The 27,650-nt window shown below is 33.5% G+C and overlaps 2 protein-coding genes across 6 annotated transcripts; one reads left to right on the top strand and one right to left on the bottom strand.

The window, feature by feature from the left end:
* The first annotated feature begins 78 nt into the window (after positions 1–78).
* Positions 79–26,161, top strand: Ack-like (Activated Cdc42 kinase-like). 4 transcript variants are annotated; one of them, XM_064062221.1, is made up of 11 exons: positions 80–129; positions 191–282; positions 434–521; positions 607–964; positions 1,203–2,017; positions 8,147–8,408; positions 8,732–9,262; positions 19,123–19,194; positions 19,248–19,401; positions 19,443–20,005; positions 25,700–26,161. In XM_064062221.1, the coding sequence occupies exons 2-11, from the start codon at positions 279–281 to the stop codon at positions 25,895–25,897; spliced, it is 3,045 nt and encodes a 1,014-aa protein (XP_063918291.1). In that variant the 5' UTR covers positions 80–129; positions 191–278; the 3' UTR covers positions 25,898–26,161. The 4 variants fall into 4 exon arrangements, with proteins under 4 accessions (XP_063918292.1, XP_063918289.1, XP_063918290.1 ...); XM_064062222.1 differs by lacking the exon at positions 191–282 and having other exon boundaries at positions 79–190; positions 19,455–20,005; XM_064062219.1 differs by lacking the exon at positions 191–282 and having other exon boundaries at positions 79–190.
* Positions 26,162–26,213: 52 nt separating this feature from the next.
* Positions 26,214–27,580, bottom strand: LOC135133736 (protein-S-isoprenylcysteine O-methyltransferase). Of its 2 annotated transcripts, XM_064062225.1 has the most exons (5): positions 27,222–27,580; positions 26,911–27,172; positions 26,756–26,865; positions 26,397–26,709; positions 26,214–26,338 (listed from the first exon to the last, which is right to left on the bottom strand). In XM_064062225.1, exons 1-4 carry the CDS (start codon positions 27,408–27,410, stop codon positions 26,425–26,427), a joined length of 846 nt encoding a protein of 281 aa, XP_063918295.1. In that variant the 5' UTR covers positions 27,411–27,580; the 3' UTR covers positions 26,214–26,338; positions 26,397–26,424. The 2 variants fall into 2 exon arrangements, with proteins under 2 accessions (XP_063918295.1, XP_063918294.1); XM_064062224.1 differs by having other exon boundaries at positions 26,214–26,709.
* Between the last annotated feature and the right edge of the window lie 70 nt (positions 27,581–27,650).

The following is a 27,650-nucleotide window of genomic DNA, read 5'->3' as shown; positions in this document are numbered from 1 at the left end:
TGTTTGTTTTAAAGTTTGATTTGCGTCCTGTGGATAGCTGGTGTCAAATTACAAGCCGTCAATGTCAGTTGTCAATCCCCTGTCACAATGGAGGAATGATAAATATTGAGCAATAAAAATCTTTGGAATGTATTTATTTATTTTAATTATATAAATATTTATAGTGCATTCAACATGGAAATACTTCCAGGTACACTTTAGATGGTTTCTTCAGCTGTGTACTAGTTAATTGTTGTAGTGTGTGTATATTTTAAACAGTTTTCCCTAGTTTAGTGGACATGGGTATGATACTGTTTTTATTTCTTTGTACTCATATCTCGCACAAACCATTTCCATTCATGTATTCTTTCTTCTCGCATGTGCTTGTGCATATCCATTCATGTTTTACAGATTTAACAATAATAAACTCTTTCATTCACACTTTTACTTTTAGAGGGTGTCAATGCCTCCATAAAAAAGGGGCCTGGTCTCTATGAATTCCTTGTAGAAGCGGAGTTACAACATTATTTTAATAGCTTTAAGTAAGTTTATCAAGAAATATTCACCCTCGAATAACTATAGTTTGATAAAAGCCATCTACAGTAAACATTTGTTTGTTATTTTTAGAAATACGTTGAAAATTGCTCATCCTTCCCAGTTGAAATTCACAGCTGAAAGTGATTTAGTAGAAATAGGAATGTCCAAACCGGAAATGAGGCGCCTTCGTAAATACTATGATAAACATTTCCCCCACAATTATTTATCGAAATTGAAAAAAATCATCAATTATAGGAAACAGGGACAATCTTCAAATGATGCTTATCTTTTAATGAACATTGATTCTTTGTCTGTGTCAAGATCACCGAGAGTACCCAGCAAACACATCATACCGGCCGCCAGTATAACCATTAACAAGGAGTTGGGCATGGGCGAATTCGGGGTTGTCCAACAAGGTGTCTGGTGCAATGAAGGCGAAAGGATACAGGTAATTGTTTTTCCAAAAAGGAAGCGCGTAATCGCCAATAAAATGCTAATGAGGACCTTCCTTATAAGGCCTTGTCTAAACTACAGTTACCTAATGGTTCATTGCACCACAGGAAAATAATTTCATAGCGCGAGAAAAAACCTGTTTCTCTATCAAATAATTGTTGATTTGACATTGAAACTGAAGTGCTTGATTGCTGTGACTCATTATCTCAGTAAACACTTTTTGAACATTCCAGGTTGCAATAAAGTGTTTATCACGGGACAGGATGCAAAGCAACATGGTCGAGTTCCTAAAAGAGGCCTCCATCATGCACAACATCGACCACCCCAACATTGTGCGTTTTTTCGGCGTCGTCCTGCCAAACGTCGAAGGGAGCCTCATGCTTGTAACCGAATTAGCACCACTTCGCTCGCTTCTAGAGTGTCTAAAAGAGCCTTCGCTTCGATCGAGCTTTCCAGTTTTAACGCTTTGTGATTTCGCTTACCAAATATGCGACGGAATGCAGTACCTCGAGGCAAACCGTCTCATCCACCGGGATTTAGCCGCACGAAACATCCTAGTTTTTTCCAAAAGCAAAGTCAAAATCTCCGACTTCGGCTTAAGCCGGGCCTTGGGCCAGGGCAAGGATTACTACCAAACCAACTTCAACGTCAATCTCAAACTGCCGATAGCGTGGTGTGCGCCCGAGTGCATAAGTTACTTAAGATTTACGACTTCGAGTGACGTTTGGGCGTTCGGGGTCACCCTCTGGGAGATGTTCTCGTATGGGTTCCAGCCGTGGGCGGCCCTCACGGGCCAGCAGATCCTGGAGGCGATCGACGAGCCTAATTTCCAGAGGCTGGAACAGCCGGATTGCTGCCCTCTAGATCATTATAATCTGATGCTGGATTGCTGGCGGCACGAGGCGGCGGCGAGACCCAGGTTCGCCGAGATCGGGCCGATTTTGGCCGACTGCAGGCCCGAGCAAGTGCAGTCGAAGAATCCGGCGGGGGAAGGACCGCATATGCTGTCGTTCCGGGTGGGTGACGTCATTACAGTGCTGGATAAGAAGTAAGTAAAAATTCAAGCTTAGGTTCGATAAGGTCGATATGTAAAAATGACCTTGAATAAACCTGTTTTTTTTAAGTTGTTGATAATCGTATCAGTAACTTACAACAATAGTAAGTGGATTATTTAATATAGAAAAATTGTGTAAGTAATTAAAAAATGATAAGAGACTCGTGAACAATAAAAATTCTTGGTTCGGCGGTGAAGTGTGGATACAAATATTTAAACCCAATCAATTTATAAAATGTCTGTACATTTTTTGATAGCAGCGTCATGATAATTATGTTGGCGTTATATAAATATTCAAGCAGCTTTCACACGGATGCGATTGGTCACGTGATTTGAAATGCCAATCAGATACGCCTGTTAGTATTGTAGTGTTCGAGACATCACATGACCATTGAAGGTTTGTGAAAACGCGTCCATGTGAAAGCCGTCTCGGTGGGTTGTGTTGGTTGCGCGCGCATTTTCCTGATTGGTTGTTGGTGCATTTTTAGGGAAAAAGTTTTAGTTTGGGAATTGTTAACTAAATCCTATTTTATATGTATGTTGGGAATATCGTGTAGATTTTAAAATGCCAACCAAAATTTGTCTAATCTTCCCCACTAACTATTTGATTAAGGCCTTCACCACTTTGGGTAGTTAAGGTTATCTAAATTTTATGACATAATATATTGGTGGTTTATGAATCCGACATGTTTATGATGTTTATACAGGCATTTTAAAAATGAAGCAGTTTATTTTATTGGTTAAATTCTAATTTTTACGAAATTCTGGGAGTGCAAAAGTGTTATTCGTGTTATAGTCCTGTCATAAGATGTTAAATAAATTTTTATTGAAGTTGTTTGCTTTTATAAATGAGGAAAGTTCTGTAGAAATAATTTTATGATTCCTCTAAATACGATTTCAAGGAGTGATTCATGAAACTGAGTAAGACTACGTATTTGCATATTACAAACGCTTATACTTCCAGTTTTGAAACAGTGAAAAGTGACAAATACATTCCGAGACTTACGAGATTTCCAACTTTGAAATTTATTTTATAGCAACATTAAAATCGTGATTTATGATTTTAATACTCGGGGTACAAATTGTATAAAATGAATTATTTATTGTTATCAGTGTGATTCATAAAATATTTAAACCTTGTTTCCTGATAAATACGTGAATAGCGTAAATCGTAGAATTTCCCTTCTTTTGTGGTAAAACACATAATGCATTAAATTTGAATTAATTTCAAGGTCGGTTTTTCACTTTTGATTTTTTTTTAATAAATTAAATTAAAAAACCGAAAAATGGAAATCCGTAAAGTCGAAACACAGAAACAAAATAAAAAAAGATGAAATTTAAAAAATCGACAAAGTAAAAATCGAGAAAACGAAAAGTCGAAAAATTGAAATATGTACATATTGTTACGTTGATCGGTGAATAAAATCGGCGTGGGTTAAACTCAACAATTTATTTCTAAATAAGTCGGATTTACACGACTAATTACAGAGGGATTATGTACGAACTAATTCCGGCGCAACGTGGCTGGTTCTTCTTAACATTCGCTGGATTCGTGGTTCGTTGCCGAAGGTGGCCCCCATTTAAACCCATATTCCCTTCTCGATGTTTCGCAGTCGAGGTCGATCTCGAATCCATCGCGACTTCCGCTTCCAGGCCTTTCTTTAGCGAACGCCGCTTCGACCGGCCGATGAGTCATACTACATACTAGAAGACCCATAGGCGTTGTACCGGGGCGGCGTATGGGTTTATTTCGTAACAATATTAAAAAAATTTAAATCCGGAAATGGAAACATCAAAATATTGAAAAATGGAAAAATCGAAAATGTAAAATTTAAAAAATCGAAAAATCTAAAGTTTAAAAAATCTAAAAATTGAAACATCGAGAAATCGAAAAATGTCATAACCGAGATGTTTAAAAATTGAAAAATCGAAAAATTAGAAGGAAAATCGAAAAGTCGAAAAACCACAAAACCGAGCAATCGAAATTGAAAAATCGAAGTAGCCTAAAATCGAAAAATTCAAAATTGAAACATTTAAACTTCAAAATACTATATAAATCGACAAATTGGAAAATCGAATCATTGAAATGTTCATAAATCAAGAAATCGAAAAAACTGAAAAATTGAAAAATTTAAAAACCGAAAAATCAAAAATTCTAAAAATCGAAAAATTGAAAAATCAAAAAAAAAATCTTAAAAATTGGTAAACTAAAAAATCAAAAAAACGAAAACTCGGAAACTCGAAAAATCGAAAAATCACAAAACCGAGTAATCAAAATTGAAAAACCGAAGTAGCCCAAAATCGAAAAATTCAAAATTGAAACATTTAAACTTCAAAATACTGATAAATCGACAAATTGAAGAATCGAATCATTGAAATCTCCATAAATCAAGAAATCGAAAAATTCAAAAATCGAAAAATTTAAAACTCGAAAAATCGAATATTTAAAAAATGGAAAAATTTAAAAATTAAAAAATAAAATCTTAAAAATCGATAAACTAAAAAATCAAAAGAACAAAAAACTGGAAAATCGGAAACTCGAAAAGTCGGAAAATTGCAAAACCGAGTAATTGAAATTGCCCAAAACGAAAATTTCAAAATTGAAACATACCGATAAATCAACAAATTGAAAAATCGAAAAATTTAAAAACCCAAAAACTAAAAAATCAAAAATTTAAGGAATGGAAAAATTTAAAAATAAAAAAAAATTAAAAATTGGAAAATCGGAAACTCGAAAAGTCGAAAAATCGCAAAACCGAGTAACCGAAATTGAAAAATCGAGGTAGCGCAAAATCGAAAACTTCAAAATTGAAACATTTAAACTTAAAAAGTCCGATAAATCGACAAATTTTAAAATCGAATCATTGAATCTCCATAAATCAAGAAATCGAAAAAACTGAAAAATCGAAAAATTTAAAACTTGAAAAATCGAATATTTAAAAAATGGCAAAATTTAAAAATTAAAAAATAAAATCTTAAAAATCGATAAACTAAAAAATCAAAAGAACGAAAAACTGGAAAATCGGAAACTCGAAAAGTCGGAAAATTGCAAAGCGGAGTAATTGAAATTGCCCAAAATCGAAAATTTCAAAATTGAAACCTACCGATAAATCAACAAATTGAAAAATCGAAAAATTTAAAAACCAAAAACTGAAAAATCGAAAAATCAAAAATTTAAGGAATGGAAAAATTTAAAAATAAAAAAAAAATGAAAAATTGGAAAATCGGAAACTCGAAAAGTCGAAAAATCGCAAAACCGAGTAATCGAAATTGAAAAATCGAGGTAGCGCAAAATCGAAAAATTCAAAATTGAAATATTTAAACTTAAAAAGTCCGATAAATCGACAAATTTTAAAATCGAATCATTGAATCTCCATTAATCAAGAAATCGAAAAAACTGAAAAATCGAAAAATTTAAAACTTGAAAAATCGAATATTTAAAAAATGGAAAAATTTAAAAATTAAAAAATAAAATCTTAAAAATCGATAAACTAAAAAATCAAAAGAACGAAAAATTGGAAAATCGGAAACTCGAAAAGTCGGAAAATTACAAAACCGAGTAATCGAAATTGCCCAAAATCGAAAATTTCAAAATTGAAACACCGATAAATCAACAAATTGAAAAATCGAAAAATTTTAAAACCAAAAAACTGAAAAGTCAAAAATAAAATATTTAAAGAATGGAAAAATTTAAAAATAAAAAAAAATGAAAAATTGGAAAATCGGAAACTCGAAAAGTCGAAAAATCGCAAAACCGAGTAATCGAAATTGAAAAATCGAGGTAGCGCAAAATCGAAAAATTCAAAATTGAAACATTTATTAAACTTAAAAATTCCGATAAATCGACAAATTTTAAAATCGAATCATTGAAATGTCCATAAATCAAGAAATCGAAAAAACTGAAAAATGGAAAAATCAAAAAAATAAAATCTTAAAAATTGATGAACTAAAAAATAAAAAAAAAACGAAAAATAGGAAAATCGAAATAGAAAAATTGAAACATGAAGAAATGGGAACATCAAAAGATCGAGACATCGAAAAATTGAAAAATTTATCCGAAAAATCTAAAAGCGGGAAGTCGAAAAAGCCGAAGATCGAGAAATCGAAATATCAAAAAAGTGAAAAATCCAACATTTAAAAAGTCGAAAATTGAATTTAATTTCATAAATTTTTTTAAACCATTTTTTGAGTTGTGAAATGTCAATTATACACAAAAGCACGGTGGTAGAAGTAAGGTGTGGAAACCTCATTCATAACTTTCCTCAAAATCATTGGTAGAAAACACAAATCGCGTGGTTTGGATTATATGTCATTATCTGTCCACACCGCAGCGACGTCTAGAGAGATCAGTTGAAATTAAGTAATAGAAAACTGTATTAAATCTTTGACATTTATGCCAATGTCATTTATTACCCAATCACAAATGTCGAATCATCTACCAATCACACGATTCACACCAAAGACCAACCACAAACCGTAGTGCTGTGATTTATTTTCCCTCCAACGAATCTGTCACTTATTTCATTCATAAATACACGGACAAGTTGAAATGTTAATACATAGATGGACATACTGTGCTGCATACTATTTCGTAGTAAATAAGCCTACTGGGATGCGTGTTTTATTCAACAAATTGGAGCGGCTTGTTTCCACACCTTACTTCTACCACCGTGCACAAAAGCATGGATTTATTTCTATCCAAAAAGCAGCGCCAACTTGATGACTTTTTCAATAGAACATTTGTTACTTTCATTAAATAGTAAAATATTCAAAGCTGTGTTTATTAATCGTGGCAAACTAGATTTATTATTTTCCTTCTGGCTAAGTGACCAGTTTTATTTAATTTTTGTGGTTAAAAACCACTTAGAAAAAACCATCGGTAATACCCACACATTAGTTATCACTTTATTTCCGTGGTTAATGCATGTACGGAAATTTTCCGTTTGACAACCTTGTTACTATTGGTTTACAAAATAAAAAACCATCACCTCCTGAACTGGGTTGGTACAAAGTAAAACTTCTCTTTTTGGGCCTCTGTTTGTGTTTTCTGTTTTTGGAGACATCTAAATCCGCAGAAAAATTGGTTTTAATTATTTTTATATTTAGTAGTAGGCAACGGATCCGACTGTCAATTATGGACTGTCATATGCCATGCCACCAATATTTACATCAACAAACGCGTAATATTAACAAAACCAGTTATTATTTTATTTTTTAAAAACATAACAACTTTGCAGGTTCCAGCAGAAGGTAGTACAGTTGAAGTACTACTGACTGACTATTAATGATTGAAGCAAATTTTTTTGTTGGCAGTTCTGAATTATTGACAGCAATGTTAAGTTAGTTCACTTTGTAATAACCCTGTCAAATTTAGGATAATGTCGGATACCTGTGCCTTGTGCGTCACTGGTTAAGGATTTTTTATCTTGATGTTTATATGACTTTGTAAGTTGGTACCACTCACGGATTGCTAAATTCAATTTGAAATTTGACTATGACTTTTCTGTGTTACACTTGACATATTAAAATTTTAGGTCAAGCAAAACGTAGGAAGTACCAACTGATTTTAAAATTCCATGCCGCACTAGATCTCAAACATTAATGAAAGCCTTGTAGTTTTAGTAAATTACATAAAAATTTCAATCTGACTGCAAAAATTTATTGGCTATTGTGTTATTCATTGTTATTACATTAACCTGAGTTTGTCCGAAAATTAGTATTACGTAGACTCGCCAATTTGATGACGTCAGAGTAGGGCTGGCAGTCATTGACAGATAACAAACTTGACAGCCGACAGAAAGGTAGTGCTACCATCTATATAATTAGTCTCACAGTGAATTTTAATTCGTCTTATTTTCGATTCCACGGTACTTGAAAACCCTAGATAACCAACTTTAATGGGAATTAATTGTTTGACGGAGTCCATTTGTTAAAAATGTGTACTTAACATTTGTTTATAATACAATTTGATAACATTTAAAACTCAATTGGTTTATTTACTTTTTAAAATAAATAAACATGAAAGTAATCAAAAAATACTTTAGATAATATACAAATAAATACATTGTAAGTAAACATATAAAAAATAGATGAATTGTAAATTAAAAAAAAAACTTCTTGTAGAACACATCATCCCCTTTGGAAGGGCGTAACTTCGAGCGGGAAAACCGGCCTTTTTGACCCCATCAACGTCGTAGCCTACCTTGGTAGCGACTTACCAAGTTCATCGTTCCTTCGTACTGACAGTACAAGATCGTCATCTCGCAAAAAACTAAGAAGCGAGATGATCAGCGCTCCTCAAGGCGATCTGAAACACACCGGTCACGTCGGCCTTGACGGGGCGTACTTCGGCGACTTAAGCTTTTTGGGTGGTTCCAAAGGCAATGTAAGTAAATTTTGAAACCTTTACGAAATAAATAAATACCAAAAAAAAAAGGGGTGTACCAGATTTTATAGTCTCGAGAATTGAAATAACTCTTTTCAACAGATCTCTTAACTACGAGACGTTTTTAATACTCTCTTATTACAATTCGCCACCCTCTTCTCACATGCATCATTCTCGTAACATAGGTCAGTGTAAACAACCCAAAAAAGTGGTGTTTAAGTGTCATCATCTACCATCATTTTTTCTACAACTTCAACCATTCCATTTTTAGTTACTCGTAGTTTAGTCACAATTCAAGTTGCTAAAACTACTTTATCACACAGTACGGTTCAGTTCCCACTCAAGTCGTGGCACCCTACCGCCCCCACAAGGACCTCGAGGCCGCCCCGCTCCTCGAGGGTGACCGCGACCACGTTCCTGCGCCTGCGCCTCTGCAAGATCACGAGTACCACGAGATCAGTGATGAAGAAAACACCAACAGCCCCCATCTTGACCTAGGGCCGTCACTAATGGCCGAAATGGAACTAATGTTGAGTTCGTTCGGCCAGCCGAACCAGTCCCTGGATCACGAAGGGTCGAACAGGAGTAACGAACTACGAGAGAAGCTGAACACGAAATCGAGGAAACAAGCGACGATCAAGCCCATCTCGACGCACGACCAGAAGACGCTGGACACCGCGATCGCCCTCGCCAACGAGCTGACGACGAGGTCGATGTCGGCACCGGCGCCGACGACGCCGGCCTCGCCGAGCAAGAAGAAATTCAGTTTCAGGTTCCCGTCGGTCGGCGAGCACGACAAGAGCACGGAGCGGAGGAATTTCTCGGAGGAGGCGCTGTCGACGTCGGATTTGCAGGTACTGTGCCTTTGGATGGTACTATGATGTGTCTGATGGGTAGTGGAAGTGGCAATAAGTCATTTGAACGTGGAGATGGCGGTAATGTTATTTGGGAAATGTTTCATACTCGTGTACTTACCGAGATGTCTACCAATTTCCGTGCTTGTTACGCAGGAAAGTGGATTACTGTAATTTAATCTTCGAGCGTATGGTACACAGCATTATGTACGTAACAGGCGAACATTAATTCCAGGATTTAAACTAAATCTCGAATCGATTTTACAAACACAGGATTTAAAGTTCTTTCAAGTATTTAATGGCTTCACGGCCACAATAAACTAGACACAATACATGTTACAACTTTAAATAGTGATGTTTGACTATCTATCTATTATGACGTATTAACTTGACGGTTACTATTTAACTTCTTGCACTATATTCCGTTCACCGAACAGATGGAATTGTAAAAATGCGTGAGCATCAGGTGCTTTTTTAAAACCTGACTATTATTTGAGGGATGTCGGCCGTTTTCACACAGATCAAAAAATTATATCTGTTCTTTGCGCATAAGTCACCTGAATTTTTCCTTTATTAAGATGGATTTAATAAAAAAAAAACTTAACAATCGGGCTAAAATTGTATTAATCTTGATGTTATCGTGTAAACTGGGACACTCACTTTATTACGCACGTGATCGCTCCATCTGTTCGGTAACCGGACTATAGCACTGACCATTGAAACTTGTTAAAACTCGTTTTTTTTTAATCTTATCCCCGCAACACAAAAATTGTTCAAGTATTTGTTACAAATGTCGTGGAATAGCTCCAAAAACACACTCAGCTGGGCAAAATTAGTCAAGAAACTTAAATCTTCGGCAGATTGAAATATGTTTATTTTTTGAGCAATTTTTCCTAGCTATCTGGTCAAAATTTTAGATCTCGGTTAAACGTTGTACCTGGATTTGTCTGAAAATTACTCCTGTCACTAATTCGGACCTCTTGAATAAGAATTTGTGCCCAAACAAATTGTAGAAGGGCTCCTATTTTTTTTTAATTTTTTAATATTCGAGTCTTCCTAAAATGACACCGTCCGATAAATATGGACATAGATTCTAAACGGGCAAAAATTTCGGCCTTAAGACCAGCTAATGTAACTAGAAAATTTCAAGAAATTGAACGGTAAAAACCGGAATACGAAGTCTTTGTCGGTTCGAAAGTAATGAACCGTCAAACTCACAATTTTGTTTTTTTTGAGTTTTTGTTAAAAGAGCATATTCCTTAAAATAGTGAAAATTTTCAACAAGTCATGGCAAAAACACAATTAGTCTAGAACCTTAATTTTAGGCAGATTTAAACATGTTTGTAAGTTATTCCGGTCAAAATTTTCGAATTTAGAACATATGTGAGTTAAACGTATCTCGATTTATCTGAAAATTACTCGTGGCCCTAAAGTAAGTCGATTTTGGCAAATCATATAGCCTCTAAGAAAAGAGAGGGTGGGTGGGCGGGGCTAGGACTCGCTAAGATAAGACTGATTTTGGCGAATGATATACCCGTTGTCAAAATTTACGATCGATTTTTGAAAGTGTAAACTGTGTACTTAAAAAATTTTTGAAAAGAATCTAGGGAAAACGGTGTACTAGCCCCACCTGCGCACTATTTTCTTGGAGAGTATGTCATTCGCCAAAATCGATATCAGATTAGTAGGTACTAACCCCGCCCACCTATTTTCTTAGAGGAATCTCATGTGCCAAATCAGTCTTATCCTAACAAGTACTAACCCCGCCCACCCACCCTCTCTTTTTTTAGAACGTATGTCATTTGCCAAAATCAGTCTTATCCTAGGTAGTAGCTGCTAAGATAAAACTGCTTTTGGCTGAGAAAAGAGAGGGTGGGTGGGCGGGGCTAGTATTTTGCTAGGGCAAGACTGATTTTGGCATATGAGATCCTCCTAAGAAAATAGAGGGTGGGTGGGCGGGGTTAGTACCTCCCAAAGTAAGTCGATTTTGGCAAATCACAGCCTCTAAGAAAAGAGAGGGTGGGTGGGCGGGGCTAGTACTTGCTAAAATAAGACTGATTTTCGCGAATGATATACCCGTTGTCAAAATTTACGACCAATTTTTGAAAGTGTAAACTGTGTACTAGTCCCACCCATCCACTATTTTCTTAGAGACTGTCATTCGCTAAAATCGATCTTAGATTAGTAGGTACTAACCTCGCCCACCTATTTTCTTAGAGGAATCTCATGTGCCAAATCAGTCTTATCCTAACAGGTACTAATCCCGCCCACCCACCCTCTGTTTTCTTAGAAGGTATGTCATTTGCCAAAATCAGTCTTATCCTGGGTAGTAGCTGCTAAGATAAAAGTGCTTTTGGCTAAGAAAAGAGAGGGTGGGTGGGTGGGGCTACTATTTTGCTGAGGTAAGACTGATTTTGGCAAATCAAATACCCTTCTAAGAAAAGAGAGGGTGGGTGGGCGAGAGTAATACCTGCCAAGGTAAGACTGATTTTGGCAAATAAGATTTTCCAAGAAAATAGGGGGTGGGTGGGCGGGGTTAGTACCTGCTAAATCGATTTTGGCAAATCACATAGCCTCTAAGAAAAGAGGGGGTGGGTGGGCGGGGCTAGATTTTAAACGGGCGAAGATTTCGGCTTGAATACTAGCCAATGAGACTAGAAAACTTTAACGAATTCAGTGGTAAAAACCGGAATCCGCTCTTTTTGTCTGTTTAAAAATTATGGACCGTCAAACTCATAATTTTGGTTTTTTGAGTTTTTGTTAAAAACGATTTCGCTTTAAATAGTGAGAATTTTTAACAATTGATGGCAAAAACGTACTCAGCTTGAGAAAATTAATCTAGAACTTAATTTAAACATATTTGTTGATTGCGCAATTTTTCCGGAGTTATTCCTGTTAAAATTTTCGAATTTAGAACATATTCTATGGGTAAAACTTATCTCGATTTATCTGAAAATCACTCCTGTCCCTAATTCGTACCTCCTGAATAAGGATCTGGTACCAAAAAAATTGTAGAAGGGCTGCTAATTAAAAAAAAAAAAAAAAAAATTAATATTGGAGTCTCCCGAAAATGACACCATCCGATAAATATGTACATAGATTGGAAATGAGCAAAGATTTTGGCCTAAAGACTAGCTAATATGACTAGAAAACTTCAGGAAATTCAGTGGTACAACCCAGAATACGCCTTCTTTGTCCGTTTAAAAGCTATAGACCGTCAAATTCACAATTTTGTTTTTTTTTAGTTTTTTTAATAAGAAGGGTTTCGCTTAAAATAGTAAAAAGTTTTAAGAACTGATGGTAAAAACGCACTCAGCTGGTCAAAATTAATCTAGAAACTTAATTTCAGACACATTCAAACATGTTTATGTTTGGAGCAATTTTTCCGGAGCTATTCCGGTCAAAATTTTCGGGTTTAGGACATATCTCGGTTGAACGTACCTCGATTTGTCTGAAAATTACACCCGTCCCTAATTCGAGCCTACTGAACAAGAATCTGCTACCAAAAAAGTGGTAGAAGGACTCCTAATTTTTATAAAAAATTTAACATTCGAGTGTCCCGAAAATGACACCATCCGATAAATATGTACATGAAGACTACCCAATGTGACTAGGAAACTTCAAGAAGTTCAGTGGTAAAAACCAGAATACGCTCTCTTTGTCCGTTCAAAAGTTATAGACTCACAATTAAGGTTTTTTGAATTTTGGCTATAGAAGGATTTTGCTTAAAATAGCCAAAATTTTCAACAACCAATGGCAAAAACGCACTCAGTAATGAGTCTACAAACTTAATTTCAGGCAGAATGAAACATGTTTATTTTTGAGTAATTTCCGATAACGTGGTCTACGTTTCGAAACAATTAAATATTTAGTTCGAAGGTTTTCTTAATTATTACAACCGTTTCACATGACTTGTTCGCCATTCTCCATAACTACCGATTTCAAAGCACACTCAATTTCTACAACACATACAGTGCATCCAAAACCAACACGAAACATGTGGACGTACTGTATATTTTTGAAGCGCAATTCGCACACATGCCAAGCGCAACATAACTTTGTATGTTTATTATAATTGCTCTAATTTAGAACACTATACTAACACTGAGTCTTTTCCCCTCCCCCCGCCTCCCCCTCGTTTTATTTATTTCTTATTCTTCCCCACACTTTCCGTTAGAAATTCACAAGTTCACCATCCTCCCTCGACGAGCTTTCCAACAACAGCTTACGCCTTCCGCTTTGGGACAAAGCTTCAGCCGAATTCTACTTCGCGAAGTCGCGCGAACTGCTCTCTCGTCCATTCCCGTCGACCCACCGAGCTCCGCACAGCTCATGCCGCAACTTATCGAGCTTACACGACGACGCATTCGTCCACCAAGAACTCGGTTTCGAGAACCAGTTCCAGAACTTATCGTTCGAAGACAACTACTACCGACCGCAGATGCAATACCGGGATCGGACCTTAACCAAATCCGAGAACATGGCTCGGAAGACCTACTCGGCCGAGCCGAGGTTCCCCACCCACGGTTTTTTCCGCGACCCCCTCCCCCCCGAACCCGTAGGGTACAACGCCAACGGGTCCCAGTACTTCGAGACGTCGTACATTTACTATAAGACTGATAACGTGTTTGATGGTAGTTTCGATAAAGACTTAAAATACGAACGACAGACTGTGAAGAAAGACTTTTTCGAGAGGCCTCGGACGCTGAGCTTCAGCGACACGCAGGAGAACATACCGCGCAAGAACGGCCGAAGTATACGCGACCGCAACCGAAGGCGGCAGTCGTACAACCCGAAGGCGTACGAGTCGAGCTCGAGCGACAGCGACTGCATCAGCGTCGGGTCGGTGGACCTGGACTGGCGCAGGCGCAGACGCCTGTCTCGGCTGTCGGCCTCGAACAGCAGCATACGCTCGGAGATGTGCAAGAGGTCGACCAACCCATTCCTGAAGCCCAATTTCGGGTCGAAGGTCATGGGGCGGTCGCCGCCTCCGAGCAACAGCATCCTGAGCGGGCTGTCGCCGACGTCGGCGGCGCGGTGCCAGCAGCGGTCGTCCAATTCGACGTCCTCGGATTCTAGCTTGTAAAGAGTGCCGGGCTGGGTGGGGGTTGCGATTTACTGAGCACGATTTTGTAGGGATAGCGAATTAGCCAATCAGGTTCTGTTGCGATTGACGGCTGAAAATGCCGCTTTCACGTTTCCGTCTGTCTGTCATTTGTTGGCGGGTTGATTACTTTAGTTTTTGGAGGTACTTTGAGATTGTTGTACACTTCCTAAGTGCAAGCTAATGAAATAATCAAGTCCATTTTCATGTTTTCTCTACGTTTTACGACTTTTACAGTATGTTTCCGTCTGTCTGTCTGTCTGTCTGTCTGTCGTCTATTAATTTTTATTGGACAGTCTCCGAATTACTGGTCAGATTTTGTATGTATATTAGGAATATCACCAACAATAATGAAATAATCATGTAGATGGTAAAACGTTCACCAAAATTTGGTTAATCATCCCCACCATCAACGGGATGACCTCATCTGCAAAATTTACAATATATTTTTTTCAATTTTATAAAAAATAAAATACTCCTGCACTTGTGATGTATGAATGCGTATTGAGTTAATTTTTACCCTAGACATCCAGATTTTGTAAAAAAAAATCAAAATTGTGTAAGAACATTTTGCAATTTAACTTTGAAACTGCAAAATCGAATGCTTTGAAATCTTACAAACGTTTTAAATCGTTAATGAAAATTTATTTGTTTATCCACTCGCAAAAAGATTGGTGACGTCATCTCAAAATTTTGAGTAATAAACCCTCTGAAATTCGCAAAATCAAATTTCATCATTTTTCGAAAAATCTGGATTTATCTAATTTGACCCATTTTTTGATATCACAATTTTTCGTTTTTTCAACTTCGATTTTTTCAATTTCTTCATTTTTCGTTTCTTTAATTTTTCGATTGGTAATTTTGCCATATTACAATTTTTCATTTTTTTTGTTTCCTCAGTTTTTCACGCTCTTCATTTTCATGGTTTTTTAATTTTCATTTTTTTTTATTCGAAAAGTTAAAAAATCAGAAAATTGAGAAATTAAAAATCAAGAAATTTAAAAATCGAAAAAATTAACGAATCGAAAAATTGGAAAGAAGAAAAAACGAATCCAATCGAAAAATTGGAAAATCCAAAAATTATAAATCGAAAAATCCAAAAATTGAAAAATCGAATAAATGAAAAAGTTTTAAAATCAAATAATTGAGAAATGGAAAAAATCTAAAATAGTAAAATTGAAAATGTGAAAAGTTTTAAAAATCATTATTATTACATATTTACAATGAAAAGTAGAAAAATTGTAAATCAAAAATTGAAGAAACGAAAAATAATTTTTCATTTTCTTTCATTTTCAATTTTTCCTCCTTTCAATCTGTCGATTTCATAATTTTTCGTTTTTTTAACTTTAATTTTTTCAGTTTTTCAATTTCCCGATTTCCAATTTTTTTCCATTTGTGATTTTTCAGTTTCTTAATTTTGGACTTTTCGATTTTTCAATTTTTCGTTTCCTGAATTTTATCACAATTGTTCGTTCATTCAAATTTTAAATTTTCAATCTTCAATTTCTCAGTTTTACAATTTTGGCGTTTTTTGTTTATTCGAAAAGTTGAAAAATCGAAAAATGCGAATCGAAGAATTGAATAAACGATAAATTCAAACATTGAAAAATTAAAAATCCAGAAATTTGAAAATCGAAAAAATTAACGAATCGAAAAATTGGAAAGAAGAAAAAACGAATCGAATCGAAAAAAAGCTAGGAAAGTTCAAAAAATTGTTAAATCGTAAAATTATAGAATCGTCAAAATTCGAAAGTTAAAAAACTGTCACATTGGAAGATCGAAAAATTGAAAAATTATATATGGAAAAATTAAAAAACCGAATAAATGAAAGTTTTAAAATCAAATAATTGAGAAAGGGAAAAAATCTAAAATAGTAAAATTGAAAATGTAAAAAGTTTTAAAAATTATTATTACATATTTACAATGAAAACTCAAAAAATTGTAAATCAAAAATTGAAGAAACGAAAAATTAAAAAATCTAATAGTTGAAAATACAAAAAGTTATTTTTTCATTTTCTTTTATTTTTCAATTTTTCCACCTTTCAATGTTTCGATTTCAGAATTGTTTGTTTTTTCAACTTTAATTTTTTCGGTTTTTCAATTTTCCGATTTCCAATTTTTTTCAATTTTTGATTTTTCGATTTTTCAATTTTTCGTTTCCTGAATTTTATCACAGTTGTTCGTTTTTTCATTTCCTTCATTTTTTCAATGTTTCTTTCGATTTTATATTTTTTTTATTCAATTTTTCAAATTTTCAGTCTTTGATTTCTCACTTTTACAGTTTTGGATTTTTTTTATCCGAAAAGTTGAAAAATCAAAAGCTTGAAAAATCGAAAAAATACGAATCGAAGAACTAATTCGACGACAAACGACGATAAATTCAAATATTGAAAAATTAAAAATCGAGAAATTTAAAAATCGAAAAAGTTAACGAATCCAAAAATTGGAAAGAAGAAAAATTGAGTCGAATCGAAAAATTGCAAAATTGTAAAATTATAGAATTCGTCAAAATTCAAAAGTCGAAAAACTGTAAGATTGAAAGATCGAAAAATTGAAAAATCGAATAAATGAAAAAAATGTTAAAATCAAATATGTAATTGAGAAATTGAAAAAATCTAAAATAGTAAAATTGAAAATGTTAAAAATTTAAGAAACGAAAAATTAAATAATCTAAAAGTTGAAAGAATGAAAATTTGTTTTTTTGTTTTCTTTCATTTTTCAATTTTTGAATCTTTCAGTGTTTCGATTTCATGTTTTTTTCCATTTTTCGATTTTTTAGTTTCTTAATTTTGAATTTTTCGATTTTTCAATTTTTCGTTTCCTCTATTTTATCACAATTGTTCGTTTTTTCATTTCCTTTATTTTTTCAATGTTTCTTTCGATTTTATAATTTGTCGTTTATGCAGTTTTTCAAATTTTCGATTGTCGATTTTTCAGTTTTTCAATTTTTGTATTTCCCAATTATCCAATTTTTCGTTTCTTGATTTTTCAAGTTCTTAATTTCCAATTTTTATATTTTTCAAAGTTTTCATTTTTACACTTTTTCGTTTTTTTCATTTTTGACTTTTCAGATATACAATTTTGCAGTTTCTCCGTTTTCTTTTTATTCGAAAAGTTGAAAAATCAAAAAAATGAAAAAACGAGAAATTGCAAAATCGAAAAATTACAAATCGAAAAACTGGAACGATAAATTAAAACATTGAAAAACTAAAAATCGAGAAACTTAAAAACCGAAAAAATTAATGAATGGAAAAATTGGAAAGAAAAAACGAATGGAATCGAAAAATCAAAAATCAAAAAATTGTAAAATCGAATAAATGAAAAAGTTTTAAAATCAAATAATTGAGAAATGGAAAAATTCTAAAATAGTAAATTGAAAAAGTGAAAAGTTTTAAAAATTATTATTATTACATATTTACAATGAAAACTAGAAAAATTGTAAATCAAAAATTGAAGAAATGAAAAATTGAGAAATCCAAAAAAAATCGCATTGAAAAAAAGAAAAACTATAAAATCGGAACACCGAAAAACCGAAAAATTGAAAAAATAAACAAAATAAACCCAAACGAAAAATTTAAAAATTGAAAAAATTTTGCCGAAGAAATCCCACCTAAAATAGGCAAAATATGATGAGTCACAACTTATGATTTATCATATGCATTCACATTTTTCAGAATTGCTTATCCAGGGTGATTCAAACAAATTCATGAATCAGTTAATTTATTTTTTTGATTAAATCATTCCATTTTCTCGAAATTTTGGTAATAGAATACCGTTATTATTAGTGTTATGGTGTACATATTCAAATTGATATACGTGTCCTTTTATAATGGGCACGCTCATTTGAAACACACACATAACATGCTTCTCTACCTTACTTTAAGATTACATACATAACTTTATTTTAACTAATAAGGTTTATCATAAAAAAAATTGCAAAATTCAATCTTATAATTTTTCGAAAAAAAAAAAAGAAATATTGTATTTTACTCTAGGAACGGGGGAAGTTCTGTCTAAATAACTTTAGACCATTTTTTGTCTGTTTCTTGTCCTTAAAAACGTGGTAAATATTTTTATTGTTCATTTATCTCAGAAAGTCCATTACAAATTCATTCCAAATTTTGATAAACTGGTGCAGTTACTGTAGGATCCCAAAATATTATTTACCACAATTTCTATATTAATCCCCTCTAGAAAACTGATGATGTCATCTCAAAAATTATTATGAAATAAATATTTACTGAAAAACGCACTAAAGTTGGTATTGATTGTCCTTCAAAGACAAAGGAAGTTCGCCACAAACGCTTAGTAGATTTTTTTACCTACACGTCTTGAAGTTGATGTTATTTTAACACAAAACAAAAAAGAAATTATAGTTCACGGTTAGTGAGTGTTTGCTTACTCAGTACATAGATTTAAGTAACTTAAGTCGATTGCAACCAATGAAAATCGCCGCCCCCACCTCAACAAGAGCTTAACGTGAACATCACAAAATCAGAACTACTAACTATAAATTGCTACCGACTAATTTAACGTAGCGTTTAATACTTTGTTATACACTTTATTATACGTAACGTATCCCTCCCATTTACATTACGATAGCAATATCTGTAGGAATGTTATTGACAACTTTGTATAATCTTCACAAAGACGCTTCAATTACGGTATCGGCCGCACCCCACTCAATTTAATTTCTTTCTTTTTTTCTCTCCTAACCTTTTTTGTTTTTATTGTTTTATTTCTTTTTTCCCTTTAGTCCAAAGTTACACAAGAAGCTCAAATGGCGTATCAGGGTCTTGTAGAAAGCCCCTCGGCCGACGTCACGCAGGTGAGCTATAGTTTGTTGTTGCTTCCGCCCAAACCGAACCCGCTCGATTCCAGCTCATGGTCACTAATCCATTACGAATTCTGCGTTCGGGTCAGCCCGTCATCAACCCGAGAACGCGTTCGGCTAGCGTCGCCAGCACCCTTCCACCGAAATTGCACGAATCCGTACGAAATTCTGTGCCCGAGAATCTGAATGGAACAAAAACAGGTTTGTCAACGCATTTGTAGTTTTAACACGAAACTCTCTAGATTTATCCACAGACGAGCTGCCGCCAAGACAGAATTTCTCCAGTCATACTCTCCCGCACTCATCGGAGTTTACTCACAGGGATGACAATCCCATCCCCCTACCTCCACGTGATCGCAATAAAACACTACTCGCTGCTAAACCGAGACATACTCGAAAACATCCCCTAATCATACCGCCGACGAATTTACAAAGAACTTTGGATAAAATTAATACTGTAACGCCGCCTGCTACAACAACGGTTGATCCTTTTCAGACTACCGATTTGCCGGTTTACTCAAATAGTGTTACTCAGATTGCTGATAAAAATCCAGAGTCTATACATTTTGAAGCTCAGATCGAGTCAGATCTGAATGCTTTGGACGAGATTCCGCAAGAACAGGATGTTGTGGATGGTGTTGCGCACAATTTTGGAAATATGAAGGTCGAGGATGAGAGCAAATTGAGCAGTCATCATGTGAGCTGTGAGGATCTTTTGAAGTTCGCTAATGCGAAACCGAGCTCGAGGACACGGGGAATCGATTCGGATGAAGTGAGGATTATGTTGAAGGTTCTAGGGAAAGATGTAAGTATTGTCTAAATTTAAATCTGTACATTTCTACTTCCCGAGTTAAGTGAAGGAAGTACTATAATCGAGTCCATCGGACGAATAGCCACTTTTATGTTTTCTCGACGTTTCATGACCCCTATAGTATGAAAAAAGTAGTCTCCCGATTGTTGTCAAATTTTGTATGTGTATTAGAAATATCATGTAGATGGCTGAATGCTAACCAAAATTTGGCTAATCATTCCCACCAACAATTTGATGACGTCATTTCAATGAATGGTATTCTAAAATGATTTGAATGTTACACAAAAATATACGCATATACTTATAGAGTACGATCCACTTTCAGTTTTTTCGCTAAACCAGTGTTTTTTTTTTTAATTCGGGAAACTCTTGGGTACCCATGGTGAGATTTTTTTTTGTAAATTATTTAAAACAATTTTAGGGGACTTTGGTGTTCTATTTATGGAAAATTCTGACCTGACCTGTTTTTGAGTTAATTTCGGGACCCCGTTTTTTGTTTTTTTTTTTTTTTTTATTTAAAACAATCTTGAGGTTCTAGGTATTCCTGTGTGGAAAGAATTTGAAAGTGTTGCCTCCAGTGTCTTTTCTTATAGTAATTTAATTAAATTTCTTAGACGATACGTCATTTGCTAGAATCACTCTTATCTTAGCAGGAACTAGCTCCGCCCACCCACCCTCTCTTTTCCTAGAGGATATCTCATTTGCCAAAATCAGTTTTATCTTAGCTGGTAGTAGCCCCGCCCACCCACCCTTTCTTCTTTTAGAAGGTATTTCAAAACTCAAAAATCAAAACATTGAACAACCGAATAAATGAAAATGTTTTAAAATCAAATAATTGACAAACGGAAAAAATGTAAAATAGTAAAATTGAAAATGTGATTTTTTTTTTAATTATTATTATTATATACTTACAATGAAAACTAGAAAAATTGTAAATAACAAAATGAAGAAACGAAAAATTCAAAATCTGAAATTGTTTTTTCGTTTTCTTTCATTTCTCAATTTTTCCAAACCTTCCAGTGTTTGGGTTTCATATTTTTTTGTTTTTCCATTTCCTTATTTTTTTCAATGTTTCTTTTGATTTTACAATTTTTCGTTTATTCAATTTTGCAAATTTTGAATTTCCCAATTATCCGTTTTTCAGATTTCTTTAATTTTCAATATTTTGATTTTCAAGTTTGTCAACTGTTAGTCTTTCGATTTTTCAATTTTTAAAGTTTTCGATTTCCAATTTTTATGTTTTTCAAAGTTTTCATTTTAATACTTTTTCGTGTTTTCATTTTTGATTTTTCAGTTTTGCAATTTTTCCATTTTTTTTATTCGAAAAATTGAAAAATCAAAAAATTGAAAAAACGAGAAATTGCAAAATCGAAAAATTGCAAATTGAAAAACTGAAGAAACCATAAATTGAAACATTGAAAAACTAAAAATGGAGAAACTTAAAATCGAAAAATTGGAAAACTCAAAAATTGTAAAATCGTCAAAATTCTAACGTCGAAAAACTGTAAGATTGAAAGATCGAAAAATTGAAAAATTAAATACTGAGCAATTAAAAATTCTAATCGAAAAATAAAAAATTTTGATAATCGAATAAATGACAAATGGCAAAAAAGTAAAATAGTAAAATTGAAAATGTGAAAAATTTCAAAAATTATTATTGCATACAATGAAAACTAGAAAAATTATAAATCAAAAATTGAAGAAACGAAAAATTAAAAATTTAAAATGCTTTTTTCATTTTCTTTCAGTTTTCCATTTTTCCATCTTTCAGTGTTTCGGTTTCATAATTTTGGGTTTTTTCAACTCTAATTTTTTTCAGTTTTTCAATATCTCATTTTCCATTTTTTCCATATTTCGATTTTTCAGTTTCTTAATTTTGGCTTTTTCGATTTTTCAATTTTTCGTTTCTTCAATTTTGTCACAATTTTTTGTTTTTTCATTTCCTTGATTTTTTCAATGTTTCTTTTTTATTTTACAACTTTTCGTTTATTCAATTTTTCAAATTTTGGATTTCCCAATTATCCGATTTTCAGATTTCTTTTATTTTCAATATTTTGATTTTAAGTTTGTCAACTGTTCGATTTTTCAATTTTTCAAGTTCTCGATTTCCAATTTTTATATTTTTCAAAGTTTTCATTTTAATACTTTTTCGTGTTTTCATTTTTGATTTTTCAGTTTTGCAATTTTTCCATTTTTTTTAATTCGAAAAGTTGAAAAATCAAAAAATTGAAAAAACGAGAAATTGCAAAATCGAAAAATTGCAAATTGAAAAACTGAAGAAACCATAAATTGAAACATTGAAAAACTAAAAATGGAGAACCTTAAAATCGAAAAATTGGAAAGAAAAAACGAATCGAAAAATTGGAAAACCCAAAAATTGTAAAATCGTCAAAATTTCAAAGTCGAAAAACTGTAACATTGTAAGATCGAAAAATTAAAAATTAAATACTGGGCAATTAAAAATTCTAATCAAAAAATCAAAAAATTTGATAATCGAATAAATGAAAAAGTTTTAAAATCAAATAATTGACAAATGGAAAAAAGGTAAAATAGTAAAATTGAAAATATAAAAAATTTTAAAAATTATTATTATTACATACAATGAAAACTAGAAAAATTATAGATCAAAAATTGAAGAAACGAAAAATTAAAAATTTAAAATGCTTTTTTCATTTTCTTTCGTTTTTCGATTTTTAAGTGTTTCGGTTTCATAATTTTGGGTTTTTTCAACTCTAATTTTATTCAGTTTTTCAATTTCTCGATTTCCATTTTTTCCACATTTCGATTTTTCAGTTTCTTAATTTTGGCTTTTTCGATTTTTTTCATTTTTGATTTTTCAGTTTTACAATTTTGCAATTTTTCCATTGGTTTGATTCGAAAAGTTCAAAAACTGAAGAAACCATGAATTGAAACACTGAAAAACTAAAAATCGAGAAACTCAAAATCGAAAAATTGGAAAGGAAAAACGAATCAAATCGAAAAATTGGAAAACCCAAAAATAAAATATCGAGAAATTTAAAAATTATAAATCAAAAAACTGAAAAATCGAATAAATGAAAAACTTTTAAAATCAAATAATTGAGAAATGGATAAATTCTAAAATAGTAAAATTGAAAAAGGGAAAATTTTAAAAATTATTATTATAGTGAACCAAGAGTTATAAGGTTATATGGCCATCATAAAATCATCCCATTGTGTCGAAGTTAAGTTGTTTACAATAGAAAAGGTTTTAGGGTAGTAAATAACGTGTCCACTGCAGCTCGACCGGCTCTTGTGGTTTCGTTCAGGGGCGGCTTTCACTAAATATGAAAATCCACCACTCCACTATTTCTTTATTACCTGCAGCCGCTGAGGGTTCCAAAATAACCACTCGCTTTGAAAGCCGGCCCTGTTAAATATCAGCAAGAAATGTTTAGAAGATGATTTATTGCCAACCGGTAAGCTTAGTGCGAACCACTCAAAGGGGGTATTTATTTGCGGTCAACTACTGTTATGATGGCCATATAACCTTATAGCTCTTGGTTCACTATAATACATGTTTACAATGAAAATTAGAAAAATTGTAAATCAAAAATTAAAATTGAAAAAACGAAAAATTAAATCTAAAAGTTGAAAAACCGGAAAAACTGAAAAATCCAAAAATTTAAAATTTTCACATTGAAGCAATTAAAAAATCGGAACATTGAAAAACTGAAAAATTAAAAAAAATTAATAAAATGAACTGAAACGAAAAATTTAAGAAATACAAAATTTTGTCGAAAATGGACACTCATTTTGTTCAATTGTGGTTTAATTAATAGTTTTAGCCCTGTTTTGAGAAGACAATCTGATTCAAATCGAATCAACTTCTACGTGACATTCTTTCGATGTATAAACATAAATAAAAACTTGAGCTTTAGATTGCTATTACTTACTGCTGAAGGACAAGGGGTGTTATTTATGCCTCTGGTTTTTACTTTACAGCAGTTATCACAAAACGAAAATCATAAAATCAAATTTTATCATTTTTTTAAGAACTGGATTTGTCGGATTATACTTTTAGCCTTCGACCAGTTTTTATTGATCAAATTAAGTGCCTCATTTTTTTTTTATTTGCTCATACAGAATTACTCAAAAAAAATGAATGAGTCAATTTATTTTACGGTATAAATCAAGAATTGCAAAACTGAATACTATGAAATTTTGGAGACGTTTTAAAGTTATTGTAAGCATGGTAAATTGTTAATCAAAATCTATCTGTTTATTCCCCCCCCAAAAATTGATGATGTCATCTCAAAATTTTGCCGAATAAATTCTACCCAAAATGTGATGTGATTTTACTTGTGATTTATCATTGCATTCAAATTTTTTAGATTTGTTTAAACAAGTGGTTCAAAAAAAAATAGTATATTATTAGCCAAGGTTGCAGAGACAAGCATTCTAGACCGAGCGCAAATTAGAACCCGAGACGCGCAGTGTCGAGGGCTTTAAGTGCGAGGTCTAGAAGTGGCTTTGCAACCGTGGTTAATATACTATTTTTTTCACTAGTAGAAACCATAAGACAATAAACTGAAAAATAAACGTTCAATTTTTTGACGCAACATGATTTTGTTTTGATTTCTAATCAAACTTGATCTAAATCTTCAACACAAAGAAAACCATTTATACTTGTCGCTGAGTTAATTATTTTATCTTCTACCGTCTACCAACTACCATGCGTATACTCAAGTAATGTTTGTAGCACACATTTGTTCATTTTTTAAGAAATAATCACATCAAACATTGCGTACATAACCTCAATTTTTCTTTTTGAACCCGTGGTAGCAAAAGTTGAATTTGCTACCACTAAATGAGTCGACATTTGCATGCGTCCAGGCTGCTAGTGAAAAATAGTATATTATTAGCCAAGGTTGCAGAGCCAAGCATTCTAGACCGAGCGTAAATTAGAACCCGAGACGCGCAGCGTCGAGGGCTCTAAGTGCGAGGTCTAGAAGTGGCTTTGCAACCGTGGTTAATATACTATTTTTTTCACTAGTAGAAACCATAAGACAATAAATTGAAAAATAAACGTTCAATTTTTTGACGCAACATGATTTTGTTTTGATTTCTAATCAAACTTAATCTAAATCTTCAACACAAAGAAAACCGTTTATACTTGTCGCTGAGTTAATCATTTTATCTTCTACCGTCTACCAACTACCATGCGTATACTCAAGTAATGTTTGTAGCACACATTTGTTCATTTTTTAAGAAATAATCACATCAAACATTGCGTACATAACCTCAATTTTTCTTTTTGAACCCGTGGTAGCAAAAGTTGAATTTGCTACCACTAAATGAGTCGACATTTGCATGCGTCCAGGCTGCTAGTGAAAAAAATATTTTATTGATTAAATCAGGAACGGCTCACTCCATTTTTCTAGAAAATTTTGGGGATATAAAACTGTTATTTTTAGTTTACACTACACCAATCCAAGTTGATATACGTGTCCTTGGGAAAATGTTAATGACGTCATCACAAAATTGTTGACTCAGCTCGAAAATGCTGGATATGTTTCATTGTACTGCCGAAATAACTTTCGGACATTTTTTTTCATTGGAATTGGAATGTACCGCCTAGTCGAAAAACGGGCTCTGCTAATTGTGCCGCCTTTCAAAAACTGAACATATACTATAAAGGCGCGGTATTTGATTTTTTCGAATTTTCAGGTTTCTAAAGAAAAATGTGTAGAAGCCTTGGACCACTGTGAGTGGGAAGTAATGAAAGCAATCAAGGTGGTGAAACTCCAAAACATGGTGAGCGCAGAAATGAATACTTGTTGCAACGCACTGGAAAGTTCGTCGTGGGACGTAGCTAAAGCCGCACAATGGATTTTACAGCAAGATGGCGAAGTGACTCAAGTGTAACATATCAAATGTACTAAGTTTAAAACTTTATGGATATTCTATTTATTGTCTTGCCAGGAAATGTTGTAATTTTATTTAAAAAGAATTTAACTTATTTTTATGGATGTCTTTAAATAAATTTTGTTATAAAAATAATTATGTTAAAATTATTTTTTTATTGAAATTGGCACATTGGCTGGTCACACTTTATGGATACGTGACTTCCACAAGTAGCGACACTTTTTAAAAATTATACAATGTTTTACAATAAATTTGTACACAAAACTTTGTTGGTCTTATTTTCCACAACATGAATCAGAATTAAATCACGTGACAATAAAATATATATCTTTATTGTACAATTAGTCAATAGAACACATAAGTTATATAAAAAGTTAATAAAACCATTTAAGTAGAAAGGCGCCAACAAAATACTTTTATAGTGATACGGTGCTTTGGAGCCTAGAAATATATTATTTGTTTTGAAAATTGTCTCAGATTGGTTTAAAGAAAGTTGTACATTTACACGTATTCATTGTTCATTGCAACTATATTTTATACCCTTCAATAAAAGGAATTCCAGTTCCAACTTGTTGCTGATAATCACAGTAATTTTGGCCAAAAAAGCTCAACAGCATACTTTCTTCAATATAAATTCGTTCTTTGAAAAACATCCAACTGGCAATGGTATATGCTGGAATGCAAATTGGGTTTACGAGTATTATTTGGGTCCCAATGGACCAATAAAACCATCCCACGTAGCTGGGGTGACGGAACCAACCATACACACCATGGGTAACCAAAACGTGATCATTGGATTTCTCACACTGCACCTACAACCCACAATTTACTCAACATTAAAAAACGTCAAAAAATTACCAGGTGATTGAAATTGGAACCAGCTGTCAAAATCGCCGTTTTTCTTAACAAGTCACCCAAAATACAAACAAGAAGGCCTATATTGGAGAGCCAGGTCTGCTCCTTAAGGCCTGAAACCCCCAGATCAGTCACAATCAAACCCACTTTAACCCTACCTGGGAAAAAATACGTTTCGATGAAAAACTCCACCCACGACGTCATAGCAGCAACCGTATATTGCGGACTATGATTTATCACAAACGAATCAGTCGAAACTTGCTTCGGCTGCACAATCGCAATGGCCAAAAACTCGCTATAATGAAACACCGCCATAACCGACATGTAGCCCCCGAAAATCTGAACATTCGGGGGCGCGACTAGCTTCACATACACTCCTAAAGACAACACGAGCCCCAGAAAGGCGGCACGAACAGCAATCTAAAAAAAACCTTCAGTTCCAACATTGTCACAAAGTTACAAAACTCACTGCGAAAGCGTACGGACTATACACAAACCGTAGGAAAAAGTAAACATTAACCGAGTAAAGAAAAACAATGAGTGCGTTTGCAACCAGGTTGGTGATTCCATAATAGCAATTAAACATGCAAATCACGAAAAACGCAAAGGCTGATCCGGTGAAGCTCTTGAGCGAAATTCGCCCTTCCTGGCTTAACATTTTCGAGTTTCGGAGTTCAGTGGGCTTGTGTCACAACCAAATTAAACACTTTCCGCATTATTTCGGAAAATTACTGCACGGAGACGATTTTTTCACATTGCCAAATTAGATAACATTTTTATCATCAAAACATTAGGGTGACGTTGTGGCTAACGTCACGCCGCAATTGCGTCTGCACCCAAGAACGCAATAAAGCCACAAAAAAACACAAAAAAGCACAAAATCGACGTACTTTACAAC

The sequence above is a fragment of the Zophobas morio genome, unplaced genomic scaffold (genome assembly GCF_036711695.1).
Source record: "Zophobas morio isolate AGI-343-1 ecotype UQ-CSIRO unplaced genomic scaffold, CSIRO_AGI_Zmor_V1 ptg000022l, whole genome shotgun sequence".
Classification (NCBI taxonomy): domain Eukaryota; kingdom Metazoa; phylum Arthropoda; class Insecta; order Coleoptera; family Tenebrionidae; genus Zophobas; species Zophobas morio.
This window is presented reverse-complemented; position numbering and strand designations above follow the sequence as displayed.